Source organism: Arvicanthis niloticus, chromosome 4 (assembly GCF_011762505.2).
Source record: "Arvicanthis niloticus isolate mArvNil1 chromosome 4, mArvNil1.pat.X, whole genome shotgun sequence".
In the NCBI taxonomy this organism is placed as follows: Eukaryota; Metazoa; Chordata; class Mammalia; order Rodentia; family Muridae; genus Arvicanthis; species Arvicanthis niloticus.
Genome location: NC_047661.1, coordinates 83014676 through 83029768, shown reverse-complemented (window position 1 = coordinate 83029768; position 15093 = coordinate 83014676). Strand labels below are relative to the sequence as shown.

The window sequence follows — 15093 nt, the reverse complement described above, 5'->3', positions numbered from 1 at the left end:
TGGTTGGTGCCATTTAATGTTCATGCTCACATGCCCTCTCCCTCTCTTCCTCTCTCCCTCCCTCTTCCCCTTCTCTCCCCACTGTCCTAGTAAAGCTTTTAAGGGCAATAAAAAAGGTTAAAAAGATTAGTGGCTTTAAAAACCAAACAAAGTGGAATAAGTTTTCTAGTAAATGGAAAATAGCAACAAGCTTCTATCTATGGTTACAACCACATTACAGAGTCTCTGTGTGGTCAGTGGGAGGGGGTGGGCAGGATAATTGTGCCTTTTTCCCTTTGTTGTTGAAGCCTTTTCTTTGATGTTAGTATGTAAACTTTCAAATAATGATGAGGACAAATCCATCACTAATTTCTAAACTGGAAAACTTGGGGTTCTTGCCACAGTTATTCCCCATAAAATTGGCCGGGTCATAGACGGAAGTCCAGCTGATCGTTGTGGAAGACTGAAAGTTGGAGATCATATCTCTGCGGTGAATGGGCAGTCCATTGTTGACCTATCCCATGATAATATTGTTCAACTCATCAAAGATGCTGGAGTCACTGTCACCCTGACAGTGGTTGCTGAAGAAGGTGAGGACAAGGCCACCCTTCCCCAAGATGATGTCTTAGTGTGTCTCAGTTACTGTTCTTTTGTCACTGTTGTATTTCTGTGAACAGACACCATGACCAAGACAGAGTATGAAGGGATTCACTTAATAGGAGGCTTACTTAATAGTTTCCGAGGGCTAGACCATGACCATAATGGAGGGGAGTGCAGCGGCAGGCAAGCAGGCACTGGAGCAGCAGCTGAGGGTTTATACCTGTATAAGCTGCAGGCAGAGAGACAGTGAGAGTGGGCCTTAGTTTGGGCTTTCAAAACCTCAAACAAGGCCACACCTACTCCAGCAGGAATTCACCTCCTAATTCTTCACAAATAGTTCCACTAACTAGGAACCAAGTATTCAAACGTATGAATCTCAGGGGCCATTCTCATTCAAACCACCACACAGTACAAGCCCAGCGTGTGTGAGAGCTGTTTATGTGCTCCACAGAGCACATCATTCTTTACCTTTTCCACTTCAGATCTTAAAAGACAATTCATTATAAAGTTGTCAACTGCACAAAAGAAAATTTAGCTGGTGAATGATGGTCATTTATTTATGTGTCAAGAAGCAGGCATCCAGAACTGAAAATTGGTGATACCTTTCAGATCTTATTTTTTAATGTCTTATGTCTCAGCTTGAGTGTGAGATCCTCTAAGAGTTCAAAGGGTGTGGCTGTTGGCAGCACAGCTGATATGTCAGATCCGTGCATGTGTGGCCTTCTTTGGAGTGGAGTTTTGTTCTGGGCAGCTGCTGTATGAACAGGAATGGGGTGTGTGGGGGTGGCTCCTAAATAAGGTGTAGAACACACAGTGGCAGCCCGGGGATAGTGTCTCACCTTGCTTTAAAGAGGCCTTTCAGTCACTAAGAATTTCTAACCAGGAACTTTTTGAACCTCCTGTGTTCTTTGTTTATTATTTACTAAGTGACCACTACTTAACACTTATCTATCCTGATGTTGTAGTGATAATGAGAAGAAAAAGGCAGAATTATGAAAGTCCATCTCTCATAAAATTTCCTCAGACCTTGGCAATGTGGCCCAGTGGCAGAACACTTGCCAAATACACACAGACCCTGGGTTGGGTCGCCAGTACTGCTGAGAGGAGAGAACAATTAAGGTCCCTCATACTTTTTTTTTATTCATATTACAGTTGTCCTCTGGTCCTAAAGTCAATTTCCAGGTGTTTTGTAATCCCCACCCCCACAGCATGGTACTGTGTTGTCAAGTCTGGTCTCACTTAGTCTCCTGAGCTCAGTGATCCTCCCCCCTCAGCCTCCCAGAACAAGAACTATGCCCAGGTGCATCTCTACACATATTTCCTCTTTTTTGTTCCTACTGGATTACTCTTATATTTTACCTTTAAGGTATTGTGTAAGTCTTTTCTGTCTGAGGTACTGTGGTGAGTATCTATTCATGTGCGTTCTCTCCTTAACATTTATTTTGTGACTCAAACATCAGAAATCAGTGCCAGCATGGCATTGCAGAGTTATGTGTGCAGTTCTGTCATGCAGTGGTACTGAGGGGTAGAGTGATGCAAGCCAGTACAAGACCAGCAGACTGCAGGCCACCTCGGGCTAGTAGTGTTGTAATATACAGGAAAAGTCAAACCTAAACGTTTTCTGTGAAACAGCCTGCTTGTTCTCACTGTCCTTAATGTGCTGCTGCTGCTGCTGCTGCTGCTGCTGCTGCTGCTGCTGCTGCTGCTGACCACAGAGCACCTGGAATGACCTGGGACGGTTTGGGCAGAGAACAAAGGTTTTCCAAAGATATCTCTGGTTATTGATGGTAACTTTCTCTAAAAGGTTATCCAGAATTGCTCATTTTTCTTGGAGTAAAAACTATCTTTGACATTTCAGCCCAAATGTTTCAGGACAGATGCTTAATGTAGTTATATGATCATGTCAGTAAACACTAGAAAGAAATGAAAGAGAAATCTTAATCAGTGATTACCTATCAGTTTATTGTACTCTGAATTTTTTTAAACTATGGAAACATTTAGAATCCCTTATTTTATTTAGGAAATAATAGAAAGTCTCCCTTTTGTCCTAAAAAATTCCTTCATAGAATTTAAAAGTTTTCTAAGCCTCTCATTGAATTCAGTGTAAAACTTGCCAGCTATCCTGCAGTTATGTGAACCTTGAAAGTTGTTTTCAGAAATTATGTTCACACCATTCCTCCAAGTTACACAGCTTCTTACTAATACCTGTCTCCTAACCACCCACACCCTTACTGTGAGAGAGAAAGAGTTGTTACCTGTCCCTTCATCTTCCATTTGCACAGTGCTATTTAATATCTGGGGCTACTGTGCCACAGACATGATAAGGCAAGTGCCATGTGTCACTTAAAACTTTCAAACTGCAGTCATAAATGAACCTGTGTCCACTCTGTCCACTGACTCCAGCGCCCCTGCCTCTACCACAGTAACTTGGTCCTAAGGTTGGAGCAGGAGTTGGCTGCAACTGGTAGTTTGTGCTCACTCTACAGAAACCTTTATTGCTTTGTCAAATTGACTCCTAATGTTTTGTCAAGTCCTTTTATTTTTAAGAGTGGGCATAAGTTACCACAGCCACCAAGAATGTACACTGGAACGAAACAGCCATCCTTTGTGTCCTTTCCCCATTGGATCTGGGTTTATTCCCATTTGCCCACTCGCTTCACTCTGGTTTCCCTTCTAGCACACTTCCTGTGTTTGTTTTCATCTGTGCATCTTTTAAAGTGCGCCGTCTGCAGTGTGTATTGTCCTTACCTTTTTGGCTGTGTAAGTAGATGATTCTGTGTTATAGATTGCTATTCTGGGACTATTCTCAGAACTATGGGATTTGTTTTGTTTTCCAGGATTCAATCAAAGTTTCTATGATTCCTCTGTCATCTCTTCTTTTTTCTTTTAACTAAGATAAACTTACACGTTATAAAACTCATCACAACATGCTGGAGGTACTGGGCTGCACAGCTCTGCACTTTGATTGGTTGTGGTTTTATGTAGTTGTAGTGGTCTCCATCTGTAGCAAAGAGAAGTTTGCTTGATGAGGAGTGAAGACTATACTTATCTGTGGGTATGAGGACAAATGTTTAGATTGCTGTTGGGGATTATTCTGATTTAGTAAATCAATGGCTATAGATTCTCCTACAATAACCATGACTTCACTAGCACAGAGTAGTTAGCTAGGTTTTCAGTTCAAGGCATGTTTTCCTTTCCCTCTTGTTGAATGGGTCTTATAATCCAGTCGTTCTCATACACACACACACACACACACACACACACACAAAATGAAAAGAGAGGCCATGAATTTGAAGAACAAGGAAGAATATATGGGAGAAATGTAATTGCATTGTAATTTCATAAAGTCTTAAGAAAATGGGAAAAGAGGAGAAAGAATACTGGAAATGTAGTTCAGTTGGTGGAATGTTTGCCTAGCATGCATGAACTGAGTTCAAAACCAGTACCATATAAAGTGAGTATGGGATCTCAGAACTCAGGAGGTGGACATAGGAGGTCAAAGTTCAAGGTCATCCTCAGCTACATTACATCCTATCTCTAAAACTAAATAAATACATAAATAATTCCTTTAATATTTTGAAAAAGTTAGGAGGCCAAATTGTAACACCCTAAACTCATTAGGTAAAATTGTGGCTACTACACTGTAAAAGAGAAATACATTCAATATAAAGAAGAAGGTTAATAGCCTACTCTGCTTCATTTTCCCTCGTAAGATTCTTGTCTTTAAAGACAAGGTCTGGTCCAAGGCCATATGTCCATATCTAATATGCGTGTGTCAACACAAGCCCAGCAGCAAAACGGCATTAGAATTGCTAGTCCAGGCTTGATCATGTTTTATTTCTGTCTTCTTCACCTCTTACACTTTGCCTGTGCTTTTAGGAGTATTCTTGGCTTATGGTTGTAAGACATTCTTAAATACAACTTTGAAGAGTTATAGAGTGTAAAACCCAAGAATAGTGATTTATAAAACCCAAAGTTTTCCTACCATGTCCATCTCTTATCTTTGACATCAGGCTTTTTATCTCCCATTATACTCCCAAGATTCATTTATCAGTTTCTTTATGCTGATCTAATCTAAAATAGCCTCCATATTGAACATTCTTACAAAGCAAAATAAATGTTTCTAAGTATATACTTGAAGAGAAGGAAATTCCAGATAAATCATCATTTTGATGATGACGACAATGACAAAGATGGTTATTTTCTTAATTGCTTTCTTGTCGGTGTGATAAAGCATCATGGACTGGGCTCACAGTTGCAGAGGGTAGAGTCCACAATGGTGAAGTGGAGGCAGCAGCTGTGGAAGTTGCAACAACAAGCTGGGAGCTCACATCTTAAAACACAAGCAGGAAGCAGAAAAGGCAAACTTAGAATGACATGTGACTTAAAACCATAAAGTCTAACACCAGATAAACACTTCCAAATGACACAACCAACTGGAGACCAAGTATTTGGGTAGCTGAGCCTACAGGGGGCGCTCTCATTCCAACCACCACAGTCATATTAGAAACTTATAAGAACTTACATCTGTGGATTCATTCATGCGTGACCCTAAAGGATAATTATAATTCTACTTGCAGATGAGACAGAAGCATGGAGAGCTGAAAGTGCTCAAGAACATACAGTACACAGTGGGATTAGGCTTAGCCTGTCCATCTTGCTCCAGAGCTGATCCATGTGGTTACTATAGTACACAGTGGGATTAGGCTTAGCCTGTCCATCTTGCTCCAGAACTGATCCATGTGGTTACTACAGTACACAGTGGGATTAGGCTTAGCCTGTCCATCTTGCTCCAGAGCTGATCCATGTGGTTACTACAGTACACAGTGGGATTAGGCTTAGCCTGTCCATCTTGCTCCAGAACTGATCCATGTGGTTACTTAGATGAGTTCCCCATCTTTGATATTTTAAATATCCTAGATTTTGATATTTGAGTAAAGTCAAATATTCAAAAGTTCCAGCTTTAAAAATATGGATGTGGGCCAGCAAGATGACTCAACAGGTTAATGTTCTTGCCACCAAGCCTGATAACCTGAATTTGATTCCTGGGATCTACACAGTAGAAGGAAAGAACCAACTCCCGAAGTTGTTCTCTGACCACCACACATCTGCCCTGATACACATGCCCATCACACTCAGTGTATCTTTTAGTGGCTCTGCAGTCCAGGATGCCCTCTGACTGTCAGCTCCCAGAACATCCATCTGGTTGTGAACGTAGGCCTTGGCTGGTTCTGCACTTGGTCACCCAAGCAGTTAAGAATAACATGGACACAGATGATTCTCATATTCTCCCCCCCATCTCTCTCATACACACCACACACACACACACACACACACACACACACACACACACATTCGTGCTCTTAGAAAATAAAAACAGAATCTTTATAAACATTTCTCACCACTCTGGATGACTTTGTGATCTTTGATGGTAAACGTCAAGCAGAATAACTTCCTCTGTTAAAATGCAAGTTCCCAGATGTGTGCAGTTTGCAGAGCAGCCTCTGTGCTGCAGCACCCTGAGACTTAGCACTGTCAGGAAGGAAAGCCTGTGCCCTGGAAACCTAGAGCAGAGTAGCCTCTGGAGCTCTGTCCTCTGCACAGATAGGACTGAATGTGTGCAGTTCTGGTTTCCATGTTATGGAAGGGACGGGGGTGAAAATGTGAAATAAAAAATGGCTGCTGTTCTCTTAAAACATAAATGTTACTTGAAGCCAGAGGAGGAGGACATTACTGTTCCAACTCCAGGAAGTAACAGTGCAGTTCTGTGAAAGCCCTAAAGCTGGGAACTGTAACCATCACTGTTGTTTACTTAAAGATCCACTTGGTCTTCATGTTTTCATGTAGAGATTCTGATTTCTGTTGTTTTCTTATTTAAACAGAGCATCATGGTCCACCATCAGGAACAAACTCAGCCAGGCAGAGCCCAGCACTGCAGCATAGGCCCATGGGACAGACACAGGCCAACCACATACCTGGGGACAGGTGTGGCTATTCTCAGGTTTTGGGTTTTTCTCATCTCCCTGCTTTTCACTATCCCACTCCTAGGCAGTAATGAACAAGCCAGATAGCCAAGTCTGGAAGAAGTTGTTGTGTATCTCATCCTCAGGGTCCTTCCCAATGCCTCCTGCCCTTCCAAACCTTCACCCCACTTCCCAGCCTCCATGCCAGGCACAACAGTGAGCTAGTCAGCCTTGGGGCAGCATCTAGCCTACTTCTCTGGTAAGCACTTTAGTAGGGGAGACCCAGCCCCACCTGAGTCAGTTTTCTCAAACTACCTTACACTGGGCAGTAATTTGAACATACTTCTTTCCTCTGTTAAAAATATTAGTCATTAAAAAAAAAAAAAAAAACAAAAAACAAAAAACACACCTCTAGGTTTCCAGAAATTCAGCATCTTCCCAGCCCTTGGGGCTTTGGAAGGTCCATTTTTCATGGTGACAAGGTCACACTGCCCCCCCCCCCCCCCCCCCAGTTATTTTGAGTGCAGCTTTCTTTGAGAGCAACTCCATCAAAACACCACTGAAGGAAGGGGTGGGGTTCAGTCTTTAACCTACCCTGGAGGGAGTGAACAGTGTTTTCTTTCTAGCAATTCGGGTTCTAGAGATAATCTGTTTACAGCAGCTTGTCAGGATAGAGGATGGTCAGGCTCAGCTCTGAGAGAAGTTGATAGATAGGCTTTTCTTTTTAGACTGTTTCTCATTTTCTCAGTGCAGAACATAACTTGGTTTCTCTCATAGAAGTGCCCTAGAAGGTGAACTTGGGAAAGATATCTGCAGTTCTTACAGACATTCCTGGTCTGACCACAAGCACCTTGCCCAGCCTGACACTGCAGTGATTTCAGTTGTGGGCAGTCGGCACAATCAGGTAAACACACCCTGCTGCTGATGTTTGGGGCTGCTGTGTTTTTACTGGTGTTTTTACTGCAAATCTGTTCTGATACATTTGCTTCCAAAATTACTAATTTTTATAGAACTGGTGATGTGGTTAGCATTCACTATACCATACAAACAGAGAAATCAGAACCTGGGTTAAGTATGTACTAGTGTATAGTATTGTAGCTAATTAAAGGAGGGAGCTTTTGCTTGCTTGTTTTTCAGGAAAATTTGTTAAAAAAAAAAAAAAAATCATCTCCATAAAGTGGGTACTTTGAAAAATTTTGTTCTCTTAATTGTTCTGTTAAACAGTGACCAACCAGAAGGTATACTCTTCAAATGAATTCATCTGAATTTATAAAAATTAAGTAGCAGCCCCAACTAGCATTCCTTTCTTACCACTTAGAACCATATCAAGAGTATACACTATTTCTCTCAGCTATAAAAGCAGACTCTCTTCAAGACACAGCAGAAGCAGTGCATGAGGACACTCTTGTCATGCTTCCTTCCTCCAGAGTCTTGGGTGTTACCCTGTGGAGCTGGAGAGAGGCCCCCGAGGCTTCGGGTTCAGCCTCCGAGGAGGGAAGGAGTACAACATGGGGCTGTTCATCCTCCGCCTTGCTGAGGACGGGCCTGCCATCAAAGACGGCAGAGTTCACGTGAGTTGACTTTTGTTTGCAACCTTTGCTTTTAGCTCTAGACTGGAAAGTTCTAGAAGTAATTGCTTTAGAGGGAATGCTGAAACCTCCTACACAGGAAATGGGTTTCTGCAGCCATTATGCTTTCCCAGCCAGCCTGGTTTCAGAGCCTGACAGCTCCTTGTGTGTCCAGAAGAGCAGTCAGGACAGGGCAGGTGGATTAGTAAATCAAATCACTTCCATCTTATTAAAAGGACTGAAGACAGCAGGATAAAAAAGACTCTACAGTTTCTTCTAAGACATAATAAGCCCAGAGAGTTTTTCCACTTAGATCCCTACAGAGACAAGAAACTCTGGCCCTGCCAACCGTTAAAGTTATTAGAAAGACTAGAGTTCACAGACTTTTTGAACCTTGAGACACCAGCATTGTGCAGGGCACTGGAGACTAAATGGCTTATAGATCTTCACCTTTTCTCCTTTTCTGGATACTAAAGACGAATCATACATAAAAAGCAATTGTTGACCTCAGTTTCTAACAACCAGTTAATTCGATAGTTAAGTAATCACTAAAGATTTTAAGTTCTAGCCCTCTTACCACCCAAGAGAACTTTGGGTTTCTTCTATTTTCAGTAGGCACCAAGGCAAAAGAACCTTTTAAACTGAGTAAATAGTAAGACAAATTATTTTTAGGTCTAATAATCAGAAAAGCCTTGGGAAAGGGGGGGCTGGGGTGTAGCTCAGTCAGTAGTGTGCTTGCATAGTGTACCAAAGCATTAGGTTCAATTTGTGGCAGCACATAAAGACTGTGCTGGTGTATGGTGGTGCACAGCTGTAATTTCCATACTTGGGAAGTAGAGACAAGGTCACAAGATCAAGGTCATTCTCAGCTACCAGAGCAAGTTTGAGGCCAGCATGGGCAACATGAGTAGACCTAGTTTTAGAAATACAAATAGCTTCTAGGAGAGGACAGCTTTGTGCTTTCCATGTGACTGCTTCACACTGATCATTCATTTCATAACCAGTTCTGAGTGTTTGCCTTAACCAAGGCTTTATGCCTGGTATCAGGGGAATTGAGGAAAGGGCAATACCATCCCTCCTCAGAGTGAGCAGGCACAAGGTCAGAGAGTGACTGATGGAGGGGCTCAGAGGTGAGTGTAGTTCCTGCCAGGGAAGCTCTGCAAGCTGAAGAGTGACAGTGGAGGAATGAAGGAAAGGCAGTCCACACAACAGGGAACTCTAGGGGTGAGCCTGTAGTTACTTAAGGTGCATACAGGAGTGGAGGGATCTGAGGTGATGAAAGAGAGTGGTTATCAGTGTGCAGTGTGCGGGTGCTGGAGAAGAGAGCTGGCTGTCACTCTTGTATGGAATGGTGGTGTGGGATAACCCTTTTCCTACCATCTTGTAGCCATGGAGCCTTACGCAGCTTCTTTCTGAGCCTCGGTGTCAAGTGCGCCATTCTTTAAAGTTTCTTGGTCGCCACCTCCCCCCCCCCCCCCAATCCTCTCCTTCCTCCTCACTCTCCTCTGCTGAGGTATTTCACATTTCTTCGTTTTAAATGTTGGTTCCAAATAAGAGTCCTGAGGTCTACTGATGCCATCATACAAATGAAGGCCAAGCAGGTAATGCATAGATCTACAGAGCATCAGAGACCTAAATCCCGTGACTCAAAACCACTTTCATTTCAAAAACAAACTCTAGATTTTGAAAACAGAAGTAGGTAGACTATCACATTAGGTTTGGATCTATCTAGTAAGAATATGCCAACTTTCAGAGACGTCTTCTCTAATTCTCTACGTGACACCCAGGGAGAAGGGCCTCTACCTCTCTTGCCTCCCTCCTCCCTTGCTGGTCTCAGATTAGCAATTCAAGTTTGTACTCTGTACCTTTAAATTCCAGTATCTTCAGGACTTCACCCAGTGCCTTAAATAGTCACAGTGGGTAATTCATATATATATATATATATATATATATATATATATATATATATATATATATTTTGGTTTTTTTGAGACAGGGTTTCTCAACAGGGTTTCTCAGCCCTGGCTGTCCTAGAACTCACTCTGTAGACCAGGCTGGCCTAGAACTCAGAAATCCGCCTGCCTCTGCCTCCCAAGTGCTGGGATTAAAGGCGTGTGCCACCACTGCCGGGCTCATAAATGTTTTTCTAAGGGACGCTTTGGGTGGGACCTTTAAAATTAAGATCAGTACTTTTTATATGTTTATAGATGCCAGGAGGGTAAAAGTCCACACACTAACTTGTTCTAAAAATTCATCACACATTAGACAATGAATTTTTAGAACTAGTTAGTATGTGGACACACATGTGTGAGCGCATGCTTGCCAAGGTGCATGTCAGAGGACAGCTTGTGAGAACTGGGGCTTGCTTTCCATCCCTTAGCCTGTCAGCATTGGCTGCAAATACCTTTACCCACTGAGTCATTTCACCAGCTCCTAAATATTTAAATGTTTGGAGAATTAAGAATTCCTCTCAGCTCTTACTTTTTGCTAGGTAGACAAGGCCAGGGGAACAGCAACAGTGTATAATTCAGAAATCAAGAAAATGTTAGCCTATAGCTGTGTATCAGCAGAGGGATCTGTAAACCTCCTGGGTCTGAAGCTGGACCAAGTCCTGAGGGATGTTTCAGAATGTGTCTAGCATACCTGAGGTCTCCATCCCCCGCACGGTGAGCAGGGAGTCAGAGCCAGACACTCAGGGTCTGTCTTCAGCTATGCTGCTGTTAGTCTGTGAGACAAGTGACAAGTGTCTACACTGACTGAGAACTGAGGCTCAGGGAGGCCCAGCTCCTGGAGGAGATCATTTGGGTTGGAGTTCCTTTGGAGGAATATCATTTCTTAACATGTTTTAAGACATAATCTACATGCTGGACATATTATAAGACTCCTTTAGAAGACTTTATATCGATTTAATATTTTATGTGTATGGGTGTTTTGCCTTCAAGTATGTCTGTGCACTGCAGACATTCATTACCCTCAGACGCCAGAAGAGGGCAGCAGATCCTCTGGGACTAGTTACATAAGGCTGTGTGTTAGGAACCTGCACTCACTACCATAGGGCCTCTCTCCAGCTGCAACTGCTAAGTGGTTTGTTTTGTTTTGTTTTTGTTTTTTAAAGAAACAAGATCCAGCTGCATATGTAGCAGAGAATGGCCTTGTAAGGCATCAATGGGAGAAGGCTCGATGCCCCCCCCCCCCCCCCCCGTAGGGGAATGCTTGGGCGGGGAGGTGGGAGTGGGTGGGGGAGTACCCCTCATAGAGAAGCAAAAGGAGGGGGGGATAGGATAGAGGGTTTCCAGAGAGGAAACTTGGAAAGGGGATAACATTTGAAATGTAAATAAATAAAATATCCAATAAAAGAAAGAAACAAGAACCATTCTTTCTGCTATCTTTTCTTGCTTTTTTCCCCTAAGTTTTAAGGCCCCACTGTTTTTACTAAGGCTGGCCTCAACTGACTACCTAATTATCTGAGTCTACAGATACATGTCTTTTTCTTATATTTTTGGTTGTGAGCCTAGCCTTTAACGGCTGAGCCATCTCTCTAGCTCATATGTCTTTTTCTTTCTTTTTTTTTTTTTTAAAAAAAAATAGTTTTGTTTCTTTTAATAATCTATTCATTTATTTTTATTTCATGTGCATTGGTGTTTTACCTTGATGTATGTCTGAGTGTGAGGGTGTCAAATCTTAGAGTTACAGTTGTGAGCTGCCATGTGGTTGCTGGGAACTCAGGGCCTCTGGAAGAACAAGTCTATGCTAAGCCGTCCATCTCTCCAGCCTGCATGTCTTTTCCTTAACTCCTTTTGTCTGCCTTTAATTTCTCTTTTCTTTCCTTTCTCTCTGATTTTTCAGTAATACAAAAATGGGGTTGAATGTTCAACTTTTCAAACATTTTTACCATTTTATTGACGTTTTTATAGTAACTGAAAATCTCAGCAAAAATGTTAACCTGCCTCTTCCCAGAGGAGTGTTTCCCTGTGTTTTTTACACAGCCGGGACAGACCACAGCCCTACTAGCCTAACAGAACCTCCACGTCCCTTCCCATTTTATTTGAAAGTTAAAAATGACACCTGGTGGTGAGCCTGTTCAATTACATCTTATTTATATTTTATTTACATTAAAATATACAGGTTTGTGGCTGAAGAGAAAGAATGTGACTAAAACTCAGACCTCTCTCCTAAGATGAGCCACTGTGTTCACCCTGATTTTCATTTATTTTCTTACTTTCCTGCTTTGTTATTCACACTTCCTCAGGAACATGAGTCTTTTTATCACTTACTAATAAGGATTTTGTTCATTGCTTTTCTTACTGGTTTTTTTTTTTTTTTTTTTACTGTAATTAATTGATTGTCTTACCCTGCTTGTTTTTTAAGCTTTTTTCACTTTACATAATTTTTTTGTCTGTTTGTTACCATTTCTGGATACCTGAGACTGGGAAATTTACAGAGAAGAAATGTAATTCTTGCACCTCTGGGGCTGTGAAATCCCAGGTCAAGACAGTCTAGCTGGCGGAGAACTCCAGTCCTGAGACAGTAAGCAGTGCCACGTGGCAGGGAGACAGAGAATGCCTACGAGATGGGAGTTCACTTTTAAAACAAAACCCCAACATCTGATGTATAAGATTGTTCCCAACAGTAATTCCAATGAGCACTTATCTGTGGTTGGTTTTATTTTCCTTTAAAGTAGACACTTCTGGTAAACGACACCAGCACTGTGGTGTTTTATTCTGAGCCCTAGTTTCTGTTTCCCAGGAAAATGGTTTTATATTTGTTACTATAAACAATCCAGTAATTGGTTTAAATAAGTGTTCATATTAATGTATTCTCAATTCTTAATTTCTTTACCTTTTAATCTCTAAAATATATCATTTAGCTAAAGCCTCACTCATGTATAGGATATGCTGGCAATACATAGAATGGCCAGTCTCTTGGAAAAGCTTCAGTGGTGAGCAACCATCTATCTGCTCCAGCTTTAGAAAACCAAGTCAAGATTAGCTCATGTTTGAAAGCACCCTTTACAGACTGTTACTTAGGTGCCACTCTGCAATGTAACTTAAGGTTATACAGAAATGTCACCTTTTCTAGGGTCTGACTTTTGGTAGAAAACTAGGTTTTTTTTATTATTTATTTTACAATACTAGGGATCAATCTCAGGGCCTCACAGATGTGGGAAAACCTGAATTTAATGCTTGATTTCAAATGCTCAGATACTCACTGGTAGCAACACAAAACTCTCCCATGCAGAATTTTTATCAAGTAAAATCATGCATTGTGTCCCCATCAGCTGTCACCAAGATAGCACACTGTCTAGGTTAAGAACTTTACAAGTGAGAATGACTTAGCTCTGTTGACAATATAGAAATGAAGATTGGTGCCACTTCATACAGTTGTCGATGTTCCCTGTCCAGGTTGGTGACCAGATCGTTGAAATCAATGGGGAACCGACACAAGGCATCACACATACGCGAGCAATTGAGCTCATTCAAGCTGGTGGAAATAAAGTCCTCCTCCTTTTGAGGCCAGGAACTGGCTTGATACCTGACCATGGTAAGCAAAATAGCTAAACACTCACGCTGGCAAAGGGGGTGGCAGAAGGGAAGGGAATGCCCCTTTGAAGGTGACAGACATATTGCTGGCTAATTCAGAAGTAGACACCAGAACCCCCAAAGAGAGTTACTATACTGCAAATGATGTTTCCAAACAGTAGTATATTTGTTGGAATAGATTTTGGATTTATTTCATCTAAAATCACACAGTGCATTCTGTAGAGAAACATGCCTGTAATAAGAGTAGAGGCAAACAATTAAAATTTCTTCAGAATATCCAGCTTTATCCCCTCCCTGGCTATTTACACACTGAAGAAAAAAAAAAAAAAAAAACCTTACTTTCTTAAAGTAAGATATTCTCAGTCCTTGATATTTGTTTTCTCACTTGATGAATAAATGCTGAAGAACTTTAGGATTTTCTAATCACTTAGCAAAATAAGTTGCTATAGCCACACTCTCTGGGAACAGGAAAGTAAAGCTAAGATAATATGTCTATACTGCACTGATTGTGAATGCCCTTGGCTTCATTATGTATTTTTGAACTGTCACAGTGTTTTTAAAAATCACTTTGAGAATGTATGATCCTAGAAATAAAGGCAGCACCATGCCCATTTAATGTGTGTCTCCCCTGCCCAACTCCCCATCAGAGCTTCTGCAGGGTAAGTGTAGACATAACCTCCCACAGTCCCTTCCAGCTGTGATCCTCTGGCTGTGTTGTCTTCCACCATCTGCTCACACAGCACGTTCCCAGGGACATCTATGCTAACTGTACTGGTTTGTTTTCACGTAGTCCTAGGCTTTTTCTCTTCCTTCTTCAGGTTTGGCTCCTTCCGGTCTGTGCTCCTACGTGAAACCTGAGCAACATTAAGGCTTTCAGGGCTTTTCTTGGTCTTTCCTTAAAAAGACTTGGTAAATTTGCATGTCTTTTAAATCACTTCTTTCATTTTCTTTTTAATTAAAATGGTGCTATTAAATACATCTGTTTCTGTCTTCTGCACTTTTTCAATCTCCTTTTGACATTAATTTGACAGCCTAACAAGAAAGTGCCCGTAAACTTCATTTTGGTTACCACAGTCTGATGTTTTTCACTAGTGATTTTGGCATATCCTTAAGTTAAACAGTAATAATAGCTTAATTAGTAAGCTTACTGGACCAGACACTTTGGTCTACTTTGATTATTTGTATCTCATTTGGCTAAATGAATGTTAAGAATTTACAGATCGTATATGTCTTATAGTACCTAGGTGAAAAATTATTATACCACAAATCTCCCCTCCATACATGAGCAGATATCTATAAGCATCTGCCTTACAGAGAGCAATGCAAACGTGAATAAGCTACATAACATACTCCTTGGGCTATGCAGCCAGTAACATTCAAAGGCTGTCAGTTCACAACTCACTGTTCCTATTTATAATCCTCGAGTGTAACAATGTTCTGCTC

At 41.5% G+C, this 15093-nt stretch overlaps 1 protein-coding gene across 3 annotated transcripts in view; it reads left to right on the top strand.

Annotated features, from left to right (window-relative positions):
• Magi3 (membrane associated guanylate kinase, WW and PDZ domain containing 3) overlaps nucleotides 1–15093 on the top strand; it is a 220974-nt gene that overhangs the window by 203079 nt on the left and 2802 nt on the right. Inside the window, exons 16-21 of one of the 3 annotated variants that reach the window (XM_034499902.2) lie at nucleotides 384–569; nucleotides 6462–6564; nucleotides 7320–7446; nucleotides 7970–8113; nucleotides 13513–13651; nucleotides 14469–14559. In XM_034499902.2, the coding sequence (XP_034355793.1) occupies nucleotides 384–569; nucleotides 6462–6564; nucleotides 7320–7446; nucleotides 7970–8113; nucleotides 13513–13651; nucleotides 14469–14518 (749 nt within the window). In that variant the 3' untranslated portion in view covers nucleotides 14519–14559. The remainder of the gene's footprint in view (nucleotides 1–383; nucleotides 570–6461; nucleotides 6565–7319; nucleotides 7447–7969; nucleotides 8114–13512; nucleotides 13652–14468; nucleotides 14560–15093) is intronic. The other 2 variants (XM_076933049.1, XM_034499901.2) reach the window with 2 other exon arrangements.